Source organism: Petaurus breviceps, unplaced genomic scaffold (genome assembly GCF_028583685.1).
Source record: "Petaurus breviceps papuanus isolate PSGF00001 unplaced genomic scaffold, PetGlider_PUasm1.0 76, whole genome shotgun sequence".
Lineage (NCBI taxonomy): Eukaryota > Metazoa > Chordata > Mammalia > Diprotodontia > Petauridae > Petaurus > Petaurus breviceps.
Window position 1 is genome coordinate 24,326,358 of NW_027186473.1, and position 21,751 is coordinate 24,348,108.

A 21,751-nucleotide genomic window follows, 5' to 3' on the forward strand; every position below is an offset into this window, starting at 1 on the left:
AGTCTAGGAGGATTTGTGACACACAAACTGAATAATCTTGTATTATTGTAATAATTTATAATCACAGCAGTGACTATGATTTATGGGCTTATGGCAAATTTGCATGTTATAATCAACTAAGAGAGCCTTTGCACACCCCACAATTCTTACTTGTACTTAAAATGCTATATTCTGCAGCGTGCCTTGGCAACTGTCCTATCCTAAATTGTTTAGGGTTGAGGAGAATGGGAGTGGGGGGTGGAACATCTAAAATTAATTAAGTGTCTGGATGTCTTTTTAATTGATGAGCCTAAATTCAATTTTAAGCAATGTAATTGAATTAGACAGCATGACATAGGAGATGGAGGGCTTGTCTTGCAACTGGGAAGACCTGAGTTCAAGTACATCCTCTGACACATACTCTGTGTGACCAAGGATGGTGAACCTCTCATTGCCATAGACAACTCCCTATTACTCTAAGTTTCAAATGTGTTGCTGATCTGCACAAGAAAATGGCAGTCTTCTATACCAATGAAAGTAGAGAGTCAAACAACCATAAGAGCAAAAGAAACAGCAACAAACACCCACAACACTAAGGTCCGACTTAGAGTATTTTACTAAAGGTGTTAAGATATGAAAGAAAGGCCATAAAATATCCAAAATAAAATGGAAATGCACTGTGATAGTGGGAGAATGTTCCATATAACCTAATATAGATTTGGAGGTAACCTTGTGCCTCAGCTTCTGTTCCAGATATTTTTTGATTCTTTTCTTTTCTTGTTTTGTTTTTAATGTCTTGATCCTAGGCAAGAGATTTGAACAACACTGGGACTTTCATAATCAGGTCAGAAATCACAGGGGTGGTTTTCTCAAACTCCAAGGGAAGAATGAGCTAATAGGATATTATTAGTATAATGCTTACACCTAAGAAGTAGGTGCAGGCAGGAGCTATAATTATATGCAGGAAAACAAAATTATGCAGAGGAACACAGGAATTTCCATTGTGGATGAGAAAGGTGAAACCTGAAGAAATGGGGCCTAAAGGTTGAAATATCTAATGTTCTGCAGTGAGTACTCAGAAATAGGATAAATATGATGACAGGTTGGGAATTAGGAAATAGTTCATGTTTTCTCCATATTGAACAGACCTGTGATTAGGAATTCAGTTCATAATGAATACTTAAAAATAACACTTTATTTTTCCAGAAACATTAGGAATGGAAATGTTTTATGTAAGTGAATTACTCCCCAAACTATAAAGTCTTTCTTTTAACGTTGCAATTTTTTTGTTTACTTTCCAATAAAATCTTCCTATGTACTTTTTGCCTTTCTAAAATGAGTATACAGTCCATAAATCATTTCTTAATGATGTGACTAACAATAGAATGTCAGCTCCTTGAGGGAAGGGATGATTACATATGTGTTCCCAGCACCCAAGAACAAGGTAGGTGCTTAATTAATAGTAGATGAATTAAATTGACTTAGGGGGCTTTCATTACAAATATTCCTAATTTGTTCATTCAATGAATAATTCACCTATTACGTGGGAAAAATGCTGACATATATCAAGTTTAATACTTTGTTCCAGACCAGATAGTTGAAGAGCTGCCCTGATTATATTAATATATGAATATCTCTAGCAGACTTATTATTCAATGACTGACCATTAGGATGGCTTAAATAATCATAATATAGGGACACAACTTTCTGCCTAATGTTTTGACTAATATTCCTTAATTGATGTAATATGGCATACCTAGCTGCTGAGAGATGCATAAGGGCTGATGTTATAAACAAAATATTAACGTATCTTGTGTCTGGTTGTGAGGAAACTGTAAACCCTTAAAATATAGCTACCAATGCAAGGCATTATGTGTTAAGTACCAAATGAATGAAAAAATATGTGCTCTGGTTTAAAGGAAGGAGAGATTATTCTTCACTGAGGTGATTTGAGAAAGTTTTATAGAGATGGTATTGAACTCGGCTTTGAAGGATATATAGACTTGAGATATGTGGGCTAACAATTTGGAAGGGCATTCTAGGACAAGAGAGGAGGATGTGCAAAGGTATTTAGGAACATGACAGGTATGTCCAGGGACAATGAGTAGATCAACCTGTCTAGATTGTTTGGAAGGCTCGTGTATCAAAACAGCAGAATAAAAGGTTTTAAAGGAAGATTGTACTCAGGGAGGGTAGACACCTCTCCAGTATTGATCAGGAAAACTGAAAGGATAAAAGGAGAGAAGTGAAAATCAAGGCTTAAAGGCAGGAAATTTATACATATCTAAATATTGAAGAACCTTGAAAGTTCATTCTACTGTTTTATTTAGTGGAAGTAATCAAAAGGGATGCTGTAAGATTACAGTAATATATATATATACATATATATACACACATATGTATGTATTTATATTTGTGTATATATGTGTGTATGTATGTATGTGTGTATATGTATTTCAGGAGAGGAAGATTAGATGCTCGAAAATATCAAGCACTTTGCTTCCAAAATTAATTCAAATTGACTTGTATAGGAGTATTGTCACATGAATTCAAAACAGCTTAATGATAGTAAACATGAGGCTAACAACAAACAGAAATGAAGCTGAAGTAGAAAGGTTTCTGGGGCTTGGTCACAGTATATTTTAAAAAGGTTAGTCATTATAACATCTTCATTAATATCTAGGAGGAATTAAGACACAAAATATCAAATTATGTAGGCAGGCAGTGCAATGGAAAGACTACTGAATTTAGATATAGAGGACGTTGGTTTGAATTCAGCCTCTGCAATGTATTGATTGTCTAATATTGGGCAAATTCTTTAATATGTCTAGATCATAGTCCCTTATTTAAAAAAAATTAGAGTTTTAAAAATTATTTGTGTCCATGTATATATACACACATATACATATATGTCTATGTATATATGTAAGTGCATATGTATTATATATGTACACACACATATTTTTGTCTAGATATATAGGTATAGAGATATCTATCTATCCACACAGATGTGTATACATATATATACACACATATATAACGCATGCATATATCATAACATACATGTATATGTATATGCACATACATTTAAATATATAATACAATTGTACATCTTATAAGTATTTTCTATTTATTTATAGGTACATTGTATTTATTCAGATACATTGTACAATTCCAACAAATCCTTGTGTCTTGTGATTTGAGCTTTGTATCGTCAGCACATAGCAGGTTGTCTTGTATGTAGCAGGTACATAATAAATTCTTATTGAATTGACTTGAATAAAATCCCTGACCCATGAAAGCGCCAAAAACCTGTGTGAATCTGAATAAAAGTAGGCTAAAACTCAGTAATAACATAATTGACTCCCCTCTATGATCAGAAAGAAGTTATTCCCCATTATTAAACTCTTTCATGCTGAAATTCTAAGAAACTTAACCATATAAAAAGATATCAAATTTTTCAATGACCAAATAATACAAATATGCCAAATCTGGTAGTTAGTCATTTAACTTCCTTATGTAATACTTTTTAGTGATGGAATAAGATCCCATTTTCCTCAGAGTCTACAGTTTTAAAAAAAAGGAAATTTTATTAAGAAGATACATAATTATATTTCTTCCTCTCATAGATTAGAAACATTGATGGATTAGGGAAATTCTGTAGACATAGTATATTTCAATTCCATTTAAGGTTCTCCCATCATACCCTTATGGATAAGAATGTAAAACATGGATTAGAGGATTGTGCTGTTAGAAACTGCACCTAGAGATTTGGCAATAGACAATCTATTAATCTCTGTCTTAATTTGGAGAGCAGTCATGGGTGGAATACAACAGGAATCTGCCCTGTTTGAATATTATAAATGATTGGGTAAAGATTCCCAAAAGATAATTATTAACTTTTCAAATAGCCCAAAGCTATGAAGAATAAGTACAATAATATTTATGAAAATGAAATTTTAACATGTCAAAAGACTATAGAGCTAACCCCAAGTCAGAAAATGAAATTGAACATGAAAAAAGTGAGTTGTCCAAGTATAGAATCAGAGGGAATTATTCTGATAACCATTTGGCTTTTCAACTGAAACAAAAATCTGAGGTGTTTAGTTGACCATAAATTTAATCTGGGCCAATAAAGTTAAATCTGATCCAAAAAATGGGGGAAGAGGATGATATATTTCTGATTTCATGGGTTTAGGGAGAGCCTGGGAAGGAATCCCTCACTACCAATGTATATTAATTAATGTTAAGTAATTTATAGCTAAGTAGGTCAATAGATAGAGAAATGAGTCTGGAAGGCATGACGATCTGAGTGGCTAAGTGAATAGAGCACTGGCTGTGGAGTCAGGAGGACCTGAGTTCAGATCTGATCTCAGACTCTTAACACAAAACTACTTGTATGACCTTGGGCAAGTCACTTAACCCCAATTGCCCTACTTTCCACCCTGCAAAAAAAAAGGCAGAACAGACATTTTAAAAAATTCATCCTTAGACACTACTTGTTGTGGGACCTTTGACAAATCATTTAACCTCTGTTTTTTCTGTTTCCTCAACTGTAAAACAGAGGTAATAATAGCACCTACCTCACAGGGTTGTTATGAGGATCAAATGAAATGGTTTTGATAAAATGTGTTTAGAACAGTGCCTGGCACATGACAGTTGCTATACAAATGCAACAACTACTAATAGCTGTTGGTTTTTTTGTGGTTATTATTACCTTCTTTAGCTGAGGAGGGAGAGGTTGCTGAAAGCTTGTGTAACTAAACTAGAATCATATGGCCAAAATATTAAAGAGACAGGAATTGCCATGTGTTCCTAATACTACATCCAATTTGATAACCTCTATAACAATGCTGTCTCTTTAAAACAACCCGAGGTCCAATTATAGAACTATAATGTTCAGCTCTCAAGACATTATGGTCTCTTTTGAGGATGTGCTGATCAGAATAAAATTAGTTTGGCTCAACCCTGGAAAATGACTGAATGGGTCAATAGAAGTCTAAAAACCATGTGAACATTATTAAGGACATATCTGAAAGTAACACCCTGATAGTTTAAGTTTCATTGAGGCACTTTTAAGTCATTGAATGGTTAACGTAAAGAGATTTATTTGGCCTAATATATCAAAGACATGCAACAAAAATATGATAGAACTTAACTTCTATAAATGTCACTCTCCCTAAATAAATGCCTCTTCCCCACTGTCCATCTTCATATAGAAACCCATTTGTTCAGCAGGTCAGGGTAAGGTAACTCAGGTGGTCTTCAAACATGCATTAAGCCAGAAGGGTGCTAAGCTCTCTGGGCCTTTTTATGTCCCTAGGTAACCAAGAAGCCACATCAACAGAGTCAGAAACCACCAGGAAATCACATCAAAGGAGTAACACCTTGAACCTTGCTCCTCTCCTGAGCCAATGAAATCCTGGTGGGATAGGGGCATTAGTGGTGTTGGTAGATAATGATCCTATCCCAACAAGACTGAATTCACCTACTTTGTCATATCTCATATTTATAGATATACATATTTTATAATATGTTAACTCCAGTTTAAAAGGGACATAATTTCCATCGACCATCCCAAGAAGCATTGGAAATAAGAAATAAACATTAAGACCAAGAATAAGGCTACTTCCTGAATACTTCTAAGTTTAAAGATGGAGAAAAAAATGTCTCTTTTGGTAGAGAAAATACTAGGGAGATTCAAAGCAGGCAAATAAATTGTAAGAGATTTAAGCTCCTACCTAACTGAGGAAATAGTGCGACAGCAGCTAGGATTTCCTGGGAAAAAATCTTCTCTGTACACTCCAAAGACAAGCTTTTTTTTTTTTTTTTTTTGCTTTTTGGAGGTGGGAAGGTAGGGGAGGCAGTGACTTGCCCAAGATCACATGGCTAGTAAGTGTTAAGTGTCTGAGGTTGCATTTGAACTCAGGTCCTCCTAACTCCAGGGTCAGTGCTCTATTCACTGTGCCACCTAGCTATCCCATGACTAGACATTTTAAAAGAAGAGGACATGTAATCTAATCCTATCTCACTAGTTTTCTTTTCAGATAATATCACTGAATCTAACAAGGTATCATTGATATCTTGCAGAAAAGATGGACTGAACAAACATACAGCCCACTGACTTCATGGGGCCCATAACACTCCTGAGAGTGGTTGAAGCAGATTAAAATATAATTGAAAAAATATTTAAAAAATAAATAAAATACAATAGCAAATTGATAATATTAAGTCAAAATGTGGTCTTCAGGGATCCTTAAGTATTATTTGCTGGAATGGACTATCTTACTGTGACACCACTGAGCATAATAAATATTCAGAAGTGGATGAATGACCAGTCTCAGAATAGTCATAAAAAGTTTGATGTCAACTTAGTATTTCTCCAGTAGAGTGTCCCACAGTTCTGTGGTTGGCCATCTGCTATTTGTATTTGTATTTTTACAAATATTTGTATCCATAACTTGAGTTGAGGGATAATATGGTACACTTATGAAAGAAAAGGCATAAAGTTAGTAGTGACAGCGAGGATGGATATGAGATAAGTCTGGTACAAAAATTTTTTAAAAGATCCTGAAAGCTTGGAACACTGGTTTAAAACTAATATGATAAAATTTAATAGGAATATGAAATTTTATACTTGGGGTAAAAAAAATAGCATCACAAGTACAAGGTGGAAGAAGCATGGCTAGACAGTAATTTACATGAAACAGATGAAGTGGTTTTACTCGGCTCCTAGCTCAATATTAGTCAATAGTATAATATGGGCTGCATTAAAAAAAAAGCCTGGCTTCCAATAAAATAAAAAAGAGACAGTTTTGCTCTAATCTAATCAAATCATATTTGACTATTATATTCAATTCTTTCCACCCAAATCTAAGAAGGATATTGATAAGGTAGAGACTGTTCAGAGTATGGCAACCAGTATGGAACAGGACCTCAATTAAATTCCAAAGGACTATTGGTTGAAGAAACTAGGCATCTTTAATCTTGAGAAGAGAAGATTCAGGGACACATGATGACTTTTTCATATATATGAAAAATAATCATGTAGAAAAATGATTAGATTTGTTTCATTTTGTCTTAGAAGTCAGAGTGGGCTGCAATGAGTAGAAACTACAAAGGAGAAAATTTTACATAACAATTAAAAAATTTCCCAATAGTTAGAGCTGACCTAAAATAGAAATGGCTTCTTGACAGGTATTCATTTCCTTCTATTTCAGGGTCTTCAAAAGGGGGCCAGATTGCAACTTGTAAGAATTGCCATAGTGGGTATTCCTTTGGGATATGGGTTGGGTTAAGTTTCCATTGAGGTCCCTTCTAACTCACAAATTCTCTGGAATTCTATAGAAAATGACATGAGCTCATCATGTATCACTTCAGAGAAGAAAACAAATATCATTTGTGGAAGTTACAAAGAGATAGATTTTGGTTCAATATTATAATTATCTACCAAACAAAATTGTCCAACAATGGACTTCCAATTGAAGTGTTAATTTCTATATCACTGTAATTGTTTAGACAACAAGAGTTTGGACACTGTATGTCAGTGATGTTTGGTAAAATCAACAAAAACAGGGGCACCAGCCCTGGAGTTAGGAGGACCTGAGTTCCAATCTGGCCTCAGACACTTAACACTTACTAGCCATGTGACCTTAGGCAATTCACTTAACCCTGATTGCCCAACCTTCCCTCTTCCAAAAACAAACAAACAAACAAACAAACAACAACAGAGATATCTACACTGAATGGCATGTTATACTACATGTTTTTTAGAGCTTCTTAATTAATATAAGAAATACTGTTCAATAATATGTTACAGAGGACATCAAGACCAGTATTATGTAAAAAGAAATACTAGACTTAAAGCTTGGAATAAGAAGATCTAATTTTGTCCCTCATCTCTGCTTCTATGCTCCTAGGTAAACTCAGGGAAATTATTTATTTTTTACCTTTGAATTCTGCAAGTACAAAATGAGTATGGTTGTAAAGGGACCCTGCCCCGCCCCAGGGGCGGAGAAGAAGACTAGTATAACCAGGAGCCCATATATGGTGATAAATGCTGTTGGGACTGACGATTGGGCGAGAAGGGTCGGGAAGGGCTATAAAGGCCCTAGGGCGGAAGTAGAGGGGAGACGCGAGACGCGAGACGCGATGTAATCAGTGGAGAATAAACACCCCCCAAAAACTCCCTCCGCTCTCTGTCTGGTGATTGTTCCCCTCAAGGGGCCGGTGACGACCGAAGACCCGGATATGGGTAAGTAGAGGACCGTAGGGCAGGTGAGGATTCCAAGGGCAGAGGGACCCCGGCATATGGTAACATTTGTAATCCCTTCCTCACAGGATCACAGGATTAAAAAGCTTTGTACACTACTCATTACCACACATTTGCAAACTACTAGTATTTAATATTATTTCTATTGGTATATTTTTTACCACAAATCCAACAATTCAGTCTGCAAGGGTTTTTACAAGTAGTTTTGTTTTTAATATAATGTCTAGAGTGACAATGCCAATGTGTAAGAAGTACTTTGAGATCTTCAAAGAAAGAAAATAATGTTATTAATATTGTCAATATCATCCTTTCATTTTCTCATCTCATAGAAAAAAATGGTAAGAAACCTTGTCAAAGAGAGTAGCTTTAAAAAAAATTACATCCACATAGTTTTCAGAGAATTAATGGATTTATGTCTCATCACTAATCTGCACTAAGAGGCTATGATTTTTACTTCTAATTCATCCAAAATGTTTGTTTCCTTAGAACCATATAAAGCATTTGTTTCACATGGGATCAAATAGTTATAACTCTTGAAGAACTTATTTGAAAAGCAAGTCTACATGTTGAGAAATCCAAATACTACATTTTGTCTTTATGTATGGTTAATAAACATCCCAAATTTGCTGAATTGTTTATTTTGATTAGCTTAAGCGGTATGCAGTATGTGAGGTTTTTTTTTTTTCCTTTCGTTGTTTTGTTTTGCTTTAAAATGTCTAATAGAAAACTGCTTTGGATTGTTCTAGGTTCTTCATTATTGTGACATTAACATCCTACAGAATAATATTTGTTCCCCTTAGAATTGTTTTCTTTCCATCACTGACCAAATAAAGAGCTTTTCTATATCCACTAATGGCTTCTTTTTACCCACTTCAGCATTACTTTAATCTTTATTATCCTTCTCACGCTCAGTATGGGCCTCATTTTTTCACTTTATCCTTGGCTCCTCTTCCTCTAAAACTAAGCCACGGGAATATAAGTATCTGGAAATGTCCTTTATGATCAAAACTAAGTAAAACAATCCAGCAGTGCCCAGATGCTTACTTCTCCCCCATGCCTTGCCTTTGTTTTATAGCTGCTGGTATAACACACCATGCAGCCCTGAAAAATCAGGCACTGAATAAGAGAATCTAGTACAAACCTTTCTGGTTGCAGTCAAATCTGCAGAGAGCACTATTAATGTATTCACAAACCATGCTGACTAACCCAAAATTTAGTTATTTTTAACTCATAATATACATATATGCACCATCTCTCTGAAATGAAAAAAAAATAGAAACATGCCATTATGTAAAAGAAAAGCAAGATTGATAGCAGATCCATATGTAAGCAAATAAAATAAAACAAATACCCCTCAAATCCCCAGGGAATAAAAACCTTACCAAACCAGTACAATTATTTTCCCCATTTCAATCAAAATATGATTTGACATGCCAGTTTTCTAGCAGTGATGAGTAAAGGACTATGAATGATCCTAGCAACCTCTAACACAACTATAAGAAAGTTTCCAATGCACAATTACTCCTCTGAGTCTAAGAGAAATAGCAAAAATAAAAACAGAGCATGTCACACGCAGTTTTAATACTCAGAGGACCTGGGCAGGGTTTTCCAGTGTGTGCTGCAGGAAGTACAGAGAAATCAATGGGGAAAAGACTATATACACTAAAGTCAAGTAGGCAAGTATGACTTGGGATCATTTAGAACACCACATGGTGGAATAAAGAGCAAAACTGGAGGCTCTAAACAAAAAGTAACATGTTCCAAAAAATTAAAAATAAAAAATGAGATGGTGTTTTATTTTAATTGAAACAAACCAGAGAGTAAATTATTAAAACATTCCAGGAAACATGGGCAGTTATGTTCTCATGTTGACTATTGATAACGTTTTTGTTTGTTGCTTATGTGATATAGGAGCCAGAGATATTGCCAGGGTTTATTCTGACAGATTGGGAATAAAAGGATAGATAAATAGATGATAAACAGATTGATAGATATATGAATGGATGGAAGGATAGATGATAAATTCCATGTATATGATGTATACATATATACAAATAAAGGTATACATATATACATTCATATCTATATTAAATCTATAGAGATTTAATAGATATTTAATACAAATAGATGTATACATATATACATTCATATATCTATGTTATCTATATATAGATTTAATATAGATATATGAATATATGTATACATCTATTTAAAATGGAAATCTTCAATGTAGGAATTGCTGTTTTTAAATTGGCTTTTTGAGTAGAATGACATCCATTGTAATGGTACACAAGAAAATTATATCAATTGCATGATTTTAAATTGTAATAATGTTCATGAATCTATTATTTTCATCATTTAGGAGTATATGTGATAACTCATGAATTTCATAACTCTTAATATTAAAGTACAGCATTATGATTTTGCACAAAGTTTGTTTAAAATTAGATAAGAATTTGTATTAGGAACCATACACATTTGACATTCAAAGGATGGTTAAGTTGGATACCTTGAAAGTTACATATAATACTTGCATCTCATATTCCTTCCAAAATCCTCTTTGTCCACACTCCTAAATAATTTCTTATATTTTGAAGTTCTTTGCCATTGTCTAAATGAGCATATTCTGATAATAACTAATTGATCTAGTGTTTTGAGGTTTGCAAAGTGATTTACAGTTAAGGGTTGGAGGAATTTTAGGATTTCAAATAACAAAGAGGAGGCAAAATGGGGAGAAGGCATGTAGGACAAACAAGTGATACAAGGTGTGGTGAAAGGAGATTAAATGTCATATGTGAACAATGGCAAGTATTTTGGTGTGGCTTGAATGTAGAGTTAAACAATTTTATAAGTGTCTTTCTGTTCTGTAGACATTAGCTAATATATATGAAAGAACCTGCTAAACCAAGGGAAAGTCAATATTGTTCAATGATATTGTGCACATTATATTGTCAATTATGTGAATTTATATCTGAGAAGACCAATGCAATGAATTTCTTCCCACATTTCACATGACTAAGACCATATTGGTTCTATTTGTACACTAATATTTGGAAAACTTGTGCTCTGTTGACTATTAACTTCAAGTTTTATCAATGTCATCCTAAAGGAAAATCTTCTTTTTTTATTGCCACATACCAAGCTAGCTTCCCTTTCTCTGTTGTTTCCCAGAATCATGACTATGCTACATTTTTTGAGGTTGAATGTTAGTTTTTCTCCCAATTCTTTCCTCTTGCTCAGTGTTCATGTAGCTGCCTCATCTCCAAACCAGGTCCTTGATGACAGGGTATATTTTTCATTCTGCCTTTGTATCACTTGCTCATTGTTTGGTTGTTAATAAAATAAAATGTTTCTTGGATCAGATACATTTGGAATGGATGGTTGCACTATCCCTATTCTGTAGGTGATATATTGTTAACCACATTTACCCTTAAGGAAAATATGACTAAGGTTTGAGAGTGAAATGTGATAATTTCACACAATCAGTCTAAAAGCATTTATTAAGCACTCACTAATTCCAGGAACTGTATGAAGCACGGGGAATACAAAGAAATGGCAAAACATCCCTTAAGGATCAAGTAAGAATACCTGAATCTAAGACTTGAACACAAGTATTTTTTCCTCTAAGTCCATTGTACTAAAGCAAGGATTCATAATGTTTCCTTTTGCTCATTCCATGGACCTCATTGGAAATCTGGTGAAAACTATGAACTCTTTTACCCGAATGTTTTTAAACTCATAAGATTAAAATGCATAGGATTATGTAAAAATCAATTATATTAAAATATAATTGCTAAGCTATAAAAACATCCCTAACCTTAAGAACCATATTTTAAGAACTAAAGAACTAAATTTACCTTTAAAAGAAGGCAATGTGAAAATGGCATGATACATAAAAGCAAACAATCTTACTACTTAATTCGGCAGAGATTCTTTCATTGGCCCTAGAATAAATTGTTACCTTAGTGTAAGCCATTTATGTTTCTTTTAAAAGGCAAATAAAATATGTCACAGGGATTATACTAATAAATCAACAATGCAAAGTAAGAACATCTCCCCTAAATTAAGCTAGAACAGGAAACCAAAGAACTAATAGGAAAATATAGTGGAGGTCTGGGGGATAAGAGGATGAAGCATACAAAAACAATCCCTAGATTTTTCACTGGTCCACCATGCAGTGAGGCCCATAATGGATTAAACAACATGGAAGCTATTTTTTTTAATATTTTTACAAAAATTTTGTGAACTGATCATCCACCATTCTGAAAATGTTATCCAACTCCAAGTAAAGAGTTGATCGATTTAAAATTCAGATTGAAGCAGAGTTATTTTTCTTTCTTTTCCTCCCTTTTTTTTCTTTCTTTTCCTTGTTTTTTCCAACATAGCCAATGTAGGAATTTATTTTGCTTGACTATACTTATTTGTAATGGAATTTATTTTTCTTGATTTCTCAGTGGAAAAAAGGGGGAGGTGGGAGGGAGAGAATCTGGAACTGTAAATGAAATAAAATAAAACTGAATTTTTTCAAAAGTGTTGTGTATTGTAAGATATTCAATGGTTAAGTTCAGAATGCAGATCTTGTGGTTATTTAATTATGCTTTAGTAATAGGTATCGATGTCATATATACAATACAGCATTAAATGTCGAGAGAAATAAGAAGGCATTGGATTATAAACTCAGACTTGTAGCACTAACTTGCAAAGCAAACATATTTAATTTATTTGAACCTCAGTTACCTCACCTGGAAAAATAGAGGGGTGAAATGCATTATCTTTCCAGGCTAATCTATCTCGGAAATCCCAGCATTTTAAGCTTTTAGAAAAAGCTTAAAAACAGAAACAAAAGGATAATGCAGAAACAGAGACCAATGTAACAGAGACATGTATTGTATGGATAAGAGAAGGATTGTCCAGACAGCTGCTATGTGGTTAAACTTTCAGGCAAGGAGAAGGGAGGGTAACTATATGAAAAGTGATCAAAGGGAATGCTTGAAAAGACACACCAATGCTGAACTTCAAATGATTGGGGTATATTCCAATTTCAGGGAAACAATAGGAAAAGGGAAGCCAACTTGGTATGGGACAGTAAGAAAAAATTAAGTAACTTTTTTGGAAAGCATTAGCCAAACTGTAAGTATAAGTGGCAGAAGAGCAACAGTCCCTCCAAACACTAGTTCTCTAAGGAAAAGCAAGACAAAACCTCAGCTCTATGAATTATGCAAATAAACCATTGTTCTGGCCTTGGTCTTTTTATCCATGTACATTCACATTGAAAACAACACCATCAGAGAAAGCATCACTGAACAGTGTGAACCTCCTTTCTGCCTCACCAATTTCAACCTATAAAAGGGAAGGACGATCATAAATTACTTTACTAGGTATTGAAGACAAATTGTCATAACAGTTAATCCCTGCATGTGATATTCCATCTCCAGTCATGACACACAATTCATCCCATACCTAGAATGTTGTCCCTCATCACCTGTGTTTCTTCAAGTCCCAACTTAAGTAATATCTCCAGCACAAAGCTTTTCTTGATTTCACAAATTGTTACCACCACCATCCCAGATAAAATAATATACATATAATTTGTATTTGCTTTTCTGTGTTCGTACTGAATCTCCCCAGTAGAACAGAAACTCCTTGAAGCTAGAGACTGGCTTTTAATGCCCTATGTCTACCACACAGCCTAACATATAGTAGCTACTTGAAACATTTTTATTGAATTGAATTAAATCTGAGTAAATTGAGTCCATGGACATTTTTCATTTCTCTATAATCAAATGAAATAAGCTCTCAGATTTGTCACCTACTGCACTTATTTTTGGTTTTTTTGTTCTTGTTATTGTTGATATATACAGCATAGTTATTTCTTCCCAGAAGTATGCAGTTATACCATACAACTTCATAAAATTACATTGACTTTAGAGACAGAAGGGACCTCCGAGAAAATCTAGAGCAGCTCCCTCATTTTACAAATGAAAAATAAAGAACAGAGAGATTAACTAACTTTACTGAGATCATCCATCTAATTAGGTGGGAGAGCAAGGAATAGAACACACATCTGTCTGGTACATTTTTAATTAAGATGATCATCAATATAAACATTGCCTATTACAAATGAGTTCTATAGTTGACTGTTAATAGTTATCATTCTCAAGGAAAGTGCCTCAACTAAACTTCCGTCAAATTATTTCCCAGAATTTAGCTATTTTAAGTGTAATTGTATATGAAGTTCCAAGGCCAAAGGTTTCTCCTGAAAATTAGTTATCAAGTCATACTAAATAAAGAAATCTCCAACCATATTTTTGATACATTAAGGAAAGTGCTCTTTTGCATTTTGTCTTGCCTACTATACAACTGTATTACCAATGAAGTGGTATTATATCTTCTCCACATTCCCCTAGCAATCAATTAGCACATGAAATGTTGCACTCTTGCATCACAATATACTAATAAATCTCACTTAGGAAAAAAAAAAGGTTTTTCACTGTACATTGCATGTATTATTTTAAATGACCTCAAATATAATACAGCAGATTTATTCCTCCTTACTAAAGTTATACAGTGACACCTCATTTGGCTATCAAATACTATGCCAATGTCACATCATCTTTGGTAGTTCTTACAAAGCTGCAAAGGCCTCAAATGAAGGTCTGGCAAAAGGTTATATGCAGATTTTCTGAAGCCTAACCTAACTAAATTTAGAGGGACTCATCCACAGTTGGTTGGCTACCAAGTAGAGAAGTTTATTGGAAGGAAAAGAACATAAAAATGCCTTCTTCTGAAGACCTTAGTATTTGTAGATCATTTTGGAGTGGCAAAAAATGATAAAAATGAAGGTCAAACTTCCTTTTCTCAAACTTTGTAGAAGAAGAATTGAGTCTAGTGTTGTAGAAACTGGGTTCAGGTATTGACTCTGCTACTTTGTACTTGTGTAATTTTGGAAAAGTTACCTAACTCTTATGGGTCCTGCTGTTTTTTTTTTTTTGTAAAATGAAGTACTATATCATTTTTAATGGGCCTTTCAATTATAAATCCTATTAGTCTAATTAACAAAACATGAATGAAGTTTTCCACTCCCTTTTACATTTCTGTAATTTTGATTTAGGGCAGAGGACTACCTCTAGCAATGCAGATAGGCAGCTATTCATAGAGTTGCCAGGGCCACTAAGAGGCTGATTGATTTGCCCAAAGTCACACAGTAAGTTAAACTTGAACCTAGGTCTTCCTGACTCCAAGGAGAGTAAAAGTTGTGCTAGACCAAATGTACACCTATTACAATAGTCATGAAATGTCTACTGGATTTACTAAATTAAATATAGACACTTCCAAGAAAAGTATTCCTTGACTTATATCAAAAGACAGTTACAAGTTTTTTTTTAATTTGTTTTGGTTTGTTTTTAGACAGCCTGGGACCTCTGACATAATACAAGGTCAAGTTTTACAATGAAAAGATGTGCCTTTGTCCTTTCAGTCCTTGCTTTGGCATAGAAAGCCATGTTCCCCCTGCAAATGACTTAAGTTCTCTTTTTCATTTTCCTTACCACTAAAATGGAATAATCCCTGCCCAATCAACATCCTAGATTAGGTTTTTGTTGTTGTTGTTGAAGAAGGCACAATATTGGCAGCTGTGGTATTATACCCAGAAAAGCTGGTTCCATAATTACAGTTTTGCCAACTTTGTTGTGGGACCTCATTAGACATTTATTTCTATTTGGCCCTATTTTCCTGTCTGTAAAATTAATATGATAAACATTCTGAAATGGGTTATTATAAGTATAAAACAAAATGATATATTAAAAATGATCAATTGTTGGGGCAGCTAGGTGGCTCAGTGAATAGAGCAATGGTCCTGGAGTCAAGAGAACCTGAGTTTAAATCCGACCTCAGACACTTAACACGTATTAGTCGTGTGACCTTGGGCAAGTCACTTAACCCCAATTGCCCTCCAAAAAAAAAGCAAAAAAATGATCAATTGTTAAAAATTAAGGAGAAATCAATTCTTATTACCTACTATTTGGTCATTAGTGACTTTCACATTCACCCGGAGAACTTTATCTAGCACTTTTTTTTTTAATATCTACTGAATGAATGGCAGCATAGTTGAGTGGAAATGGACTTATGTTTGTAGTCAGAAAACTTGGGTTCAAATCCTGACTCTTCCCATATTACCCATGTGACCTTGCTGAAATCACTCTCTATGACTTAGTTTCTAAATCAGTAAAAATAGTGTTGTCCTAGATGATGTTTGAGATCCCTCCTTCTCTCAATCTTTGATTTTACATTCCACTTGGTATAATAATTATCTCTGTGTCATGGCATAACCCCCACTAGATTATAATCTTCATGAGGGCAGAAATAATTTTTAACTAAATTTTGTATCTGACCCAATACAGAGCAGAGTACTCTTTGCATAGAAAATTAACACATTTTTGATGAACTAAACAGCTTCCAGTACATGAAAGAAAAAAATCAAATAGCTGCATAACTATTCTATAACACATAAAAAGCATGAGTGACTGGAGAGAGCAGGAAACAATTATGTGAATAATGAACTTTTATACAAAAACCATGAGTTAAAGAGAGCCAGCACACTAACTCCCCTATATTTCTGACTATAACAGCATAAGGTCAAACTTCCAACTCAAATAATCATCTAAAGGAAACATATGAGATTACATTTAAGTTGCCAAAGAATATTTAAATATTGTTATCAGTTCATCTTTAAAGGAAAAAAATCAATCTTCCCCATTATTACTCAAGTTAATGGTAATTGAAATGTTTCCATTATAAAGAACTTTTTTTTTCCAAAATTTGCTTAAATAACAATTGAAAGCCAAAATAGGTTAGCTTGAATCTATGCATAGTACAATGGAAAGTGTCCCAGTTCTGACTTGGAGAGTCTGAACTTCAAATCCCACCGTGGACACTTACATCCTATGTCACCTTGGGCAAGACATTAGCATCCCTGGGCCTCTCTTCTCTCATGTGTAAAATTAGAAGTTTGAAGTAGCTGTCCTTTGAGCTCCTCCCCAGCTTTAAAACTAAATTTCTGTGTCAATGCTGTGTTCATTCCCATGACTATTTTTTATCATTATAAAGGTTATTCTCTATGTAATATTTAAATAACTAAAGCATGCCATCTAAATTAGTGAGATGAGTTAAAACACCAAATGTCCACCATTATAGCAAGGCAAACATAAAACCTATCTGACCTCTTAAAGTAAAAATTAAAAGTCCAACTGCTTATTAACTATGAAATAGGATCATATTTTGTAACTGCTGTTTGCAGCAAAAATGTTTAAATTCATTTCAACTTGGGATTTTTTTTCAACTGGACAAAATAAATCTAAAAGATTTTTTTTTCAATTTATCATAGGGTCTTTGTTTTAAAATTAAAGATAACAAATGTAAAATTTTAATAAACTTGTTTTAAACAATCTCCCCCCAAAATTAAAAAAAAATAAAGATGACAAACAAGTAGGAAGAGAAGGAGATGCCCCTTCCTTAATGAAAGGAAAAAAATGAAATGAAACTTTGATTAGTTGCTAAAAGTCATTCAGGGCAAAGATATTGGTAGACACAAACAAATCTCAAGAGAGGAACTTTGAAGTGAGTTAGCTCCAGATCTGAGAAAAGTTTTCCCTCAGTGGAACATCACGGAAGCTCTAAATGTTTCTGTGATCTCTATTGTAATGAACAAAATAAAAATAGTCAGGCTTTGTCTTTAACTCAACTTTTTTTCATATACAAATAATTACAACTCATCTTTTCTATGCTATGTGATATAGGTGTTTAATACTAGTAGACCACCTATCAATTAAAATATTCTACTTTTCAACAAATTAATCCCAATAGTTTGGCAACAGCTTTCCTCTGAAATAACTTATTTCACATAATTGTAAGAAGCCTCTATCAAAGCATCACAAAATAAAGTTAGAAACTTGAATGAAAATATCCTTCTCATAATAAATGAGTAAATGATGCAACCATAAACAAGTCACTGGCCTTCCTTAGCAGATCTTTCCCCCCTAACCTACAACACCACCCTCACCCCAAACATAGGTTGACTTTTTTTGTTGTTGTTAACTCAGTCTAACAATAAGTCTCTTCAGGGAGTGTAAAATCATCACACGTACCTTAACATAGAAAATATTCATGCAGCTTGGTACTTATGAGGAAAAGAAATATTGAAAGACTTACCCCATTTTTTGGGTAAGCAATCCATCCCAGATCCCCCATTACTGTGCGTGAGTCTAGCAAATTCACTAAAAAAAGAAAGAAAGAAGAACATCAAAACAAGAATGGAAGAGAAGTCACTATTCTACAGCTTCTGCAATTCTGCCTAGTGTTTTAAGAATTGATATTAGATTAACAATTCATTATAAAAAGAATCATTTTAAAAGAAGACATAAACTCATTTAAGTAAATATTTAAAAAAAAATTAGTACATGCTGAAAATATATAAAAACAGGTCATTCTCAATATTTATTTTTTCCATGTGACATTTAAAAAGAGATTCACACTTTTTTAAAATAGGAATCAAGTCACCAGTCAAACTATATATTTCTGGGTTAAGCTGCAGCCATAAGATTATGGCTCAACTCATCGCATTTTGTTCTGGAAAGCTGTTATGGAAACAATTAGCAAACAATTTACATTAAATAGCAATAAACTATTCCCAAGCCTATAACACTTTTTGTGGTATTACCCAAAATCTGTAGTTCAAATAGCAAGTGTAATTAAGAAATAAATCTACACACACTTAACCAAGCCAAGTAAAGTGATTGCTGCTCTCGGGGCTGTTGCTACATTTAAAGGTCTGCTATATTCTTTGGTATTACAATCATCACTTTTTCATAGAGCTAGATATAGTATAAAATATATATAACAGAGAAATTTTCTGTTTCCAATTATGGTGGCGAGAGACAGAGAGAGACAGAAAGAGACAGAGAGACAAAGAAAGAGGGACAGAGGAAGATAGAGAGACAGAGACAGAGAGAGAGAGGTCTGTATCAACATAGATATATTTATATAGATATATGCATATACTGTATAGAGAGAGAATGAAAAAAAGGAAGGAAGAAAAGAAAGAAGAAAGGAAGGAAGAAAGGAAAGAAGGATGGAAGCAAGGAAGGAAGGAAAGAAGGAAGGAAGGCAGGAAGGAAGGAAGGAAGGAAGGAAGGAAGGAAGGAAGGAAGGAAGGGAGGAAGGGAGGGAGGGAGAGAGGCTGTTTTTATTTAATTGAACAAATTACCTTCAGGTTGTTTTAACCCTATAGTGTCAAAGAGCAAGTTATTCTACAAAGAGCTGTTCAAAAGTGTAATGGACTGCTTTCATGGATTAGATTATGTCTTTAATAATTACCACATTAGTCATAATGATTTGCCACTGAGAAAAGAGGAAATGAAGTTCTGTGCATAAGTGAAGGGGATGGAGGGAATAAGCATTTATATGTTGCCTGTGATGTGTCAGCTATTGTGCTAAGGGTTTTTTAAAAATAAATTTCATAATTGAGGAAACTGAGATAGGTGACTTGCCTAGGATCACATGGCTAGTAAGTGTCTGAGACCACATTTCAATTCATTTCTCTCTGAGGACAGGTCTAGCACTCTATCTAACCTCTGTGCCACCAGAGAGGCTATATCTGTAACCTATTCAGTACCTGGCCCACCATAATCATTCAAAGTTCCAAGGGAAAGTTACACCCTGGGACAGGAGACAGATTACAGTGTCTGGCCTCTGGAAGGATTGGGTTTGAATTCTGCCAGTGATACTTGTGTGACTATCTGTGTGACCTTGTATGAATCACACAACCTTTCTGAGTCTTAGTTTTTTAACCTATAAAATGAAAAGAATTAGACTAAATGGCTTCTAATGTTCTTCAAACCATAAATCTATGATCCTACATATAGACCTCACATCCTTAAGAATCATGGAGGCTGCTAAACCAGAGTATGCTTCAAAATTGCGTACAACAGGAACAGCCATAATTTGCTGAAACTGTGTCTCTGTCAAATTCATTTGCAATATAGGGAAGCAGAGGGGATAGTTTCATTTAAGGTGCTGGGAAGAAGGAGATCTGTACTCCTTTAAATCTCAGTCTCTATCCTCAAAATATTTGGTAGGAAAGACAATAAATATAGGACCAGAAAGCAAGGGACTGTGGTCAGAGGTGTTTGTACATCATACTTCTAGAGGTAATTAATATGACACATAAAGCTGACAGTCACTCTAGGGACAAAGACAAAAGTTCCCCCTTATCTTCCCAGGGACAGAAATATGTTTCTCCAGAAGTTAGCATCTTAGTAAATCCTCTTCACTCTTACTAGGTATTGCTCCACTAGGAGTTTTTTTTTTGTTTGATTTTTTCCATCACACTACTACTTTACTGCATTCCCATGGTATTAATGTTTGAACTAATTTTAGGTCACTAATTTTAGGTCACTGGGGGTAATTCTGTGTTTATTGCTCATGATATAATAGAAACACATTAGGAGAGTCGAGCTGCAGGACAACCAGAAGTGTGTTTGCCCATCCTGATGATTTAACTGAATGTTCACAAATGGTAAAGAAGTGGCTTGGGCATAGAAGAAGATAGCTTGGATTTGAAACCAAAAAGATTTCAGAATCTTCTGTATGACACATAATGTAAGGGTTCCCATTTTCCTCATCTATCAAATTCGGATAAAAATATGTGTACCAGTCATTTCACTGTTGTGATTGCATACCTTAAAGTATATTGTAAATATTAGTCATTATTATAGATTTTAGGTTTAGAACACTGGCTACCAGTTACCAGTTTTCTTTCAATCATTGCATCACAAGAATACCATCTACCAAAGCTTAGAGATGACCTGAATCAGTTCGCATTTATCAAAAGCATGTCTGTATCTAGTAGGGAAAGGCCAATTAATCCATTGTTTCTATTATCTTGTGATTCAGTTTCACCACTACTCACCCCAAATTCCCTACTATAGAAATAAAGCCTAAATATCTTAGGTAACCCAATAAAGGATTGGAGTTTCATAGGAAAATTAAGAAAGAAATACATTATCTCTTCCAGGTCACTACAGGCCAAATTTATTCACTTAATACAATATCCATGGAAATGATGTTATAACCTAGAAGTCACTGTTCCTATAATGCTCTTTTTCACTTAGCTATTTAAAAAAAAGACACTTTGGAAAGAGATCATTTACAATTGTGAAACTTAGGAAGGTATGTCCTAAATCCATTATTGAATTGATAAAAAGAAGGGTTATCTTATTTTATTAAAAACAATATGACAGTCACTAAGCATTCTCTAGACTACAATTACTGTAATTAAATTGTTCAGAACTGTATATATGCCTGTTGTAAATTGCAATGGATGCACAATGAATATTGATCTTCATTGTACAACTTAATTAAAACTTGTCCTGGAGAAGCCACTAATGAATGTAATTAGAAGAAATGTTTGATACCACAGAGTTACTTTGGAAGACATTAATTAGG

At 34.1% G+C, this 21,751-nt stretch overlaps 1 protein-coding gene across 4 annotated transcripts in view; it reads right to left on the bottom strand.

The window, feature by feature from the left end:
- EPHA5 (EPH receptor A5) overlaps positions 1-21,751 on the bottom strand; it is a 520,714-nt gene that overhangs the window by 465,503 nt on the left and 33,460 nt on the right. For all 4 annotated transcript variants that reach the window (XM_069105317.1, XM_069105316.1, XM_069105315.1 and 1 more), the window contains exon 2: positions 18,458-18,522. In XM_069105317.1, coding sequence (XP_068961418.1) covers positions 18,458-18,522 — 65 coding nt within the window. The remainder of the gene's footprint in view (positions 1-18,457; positions 18,523-21,751) is intronic.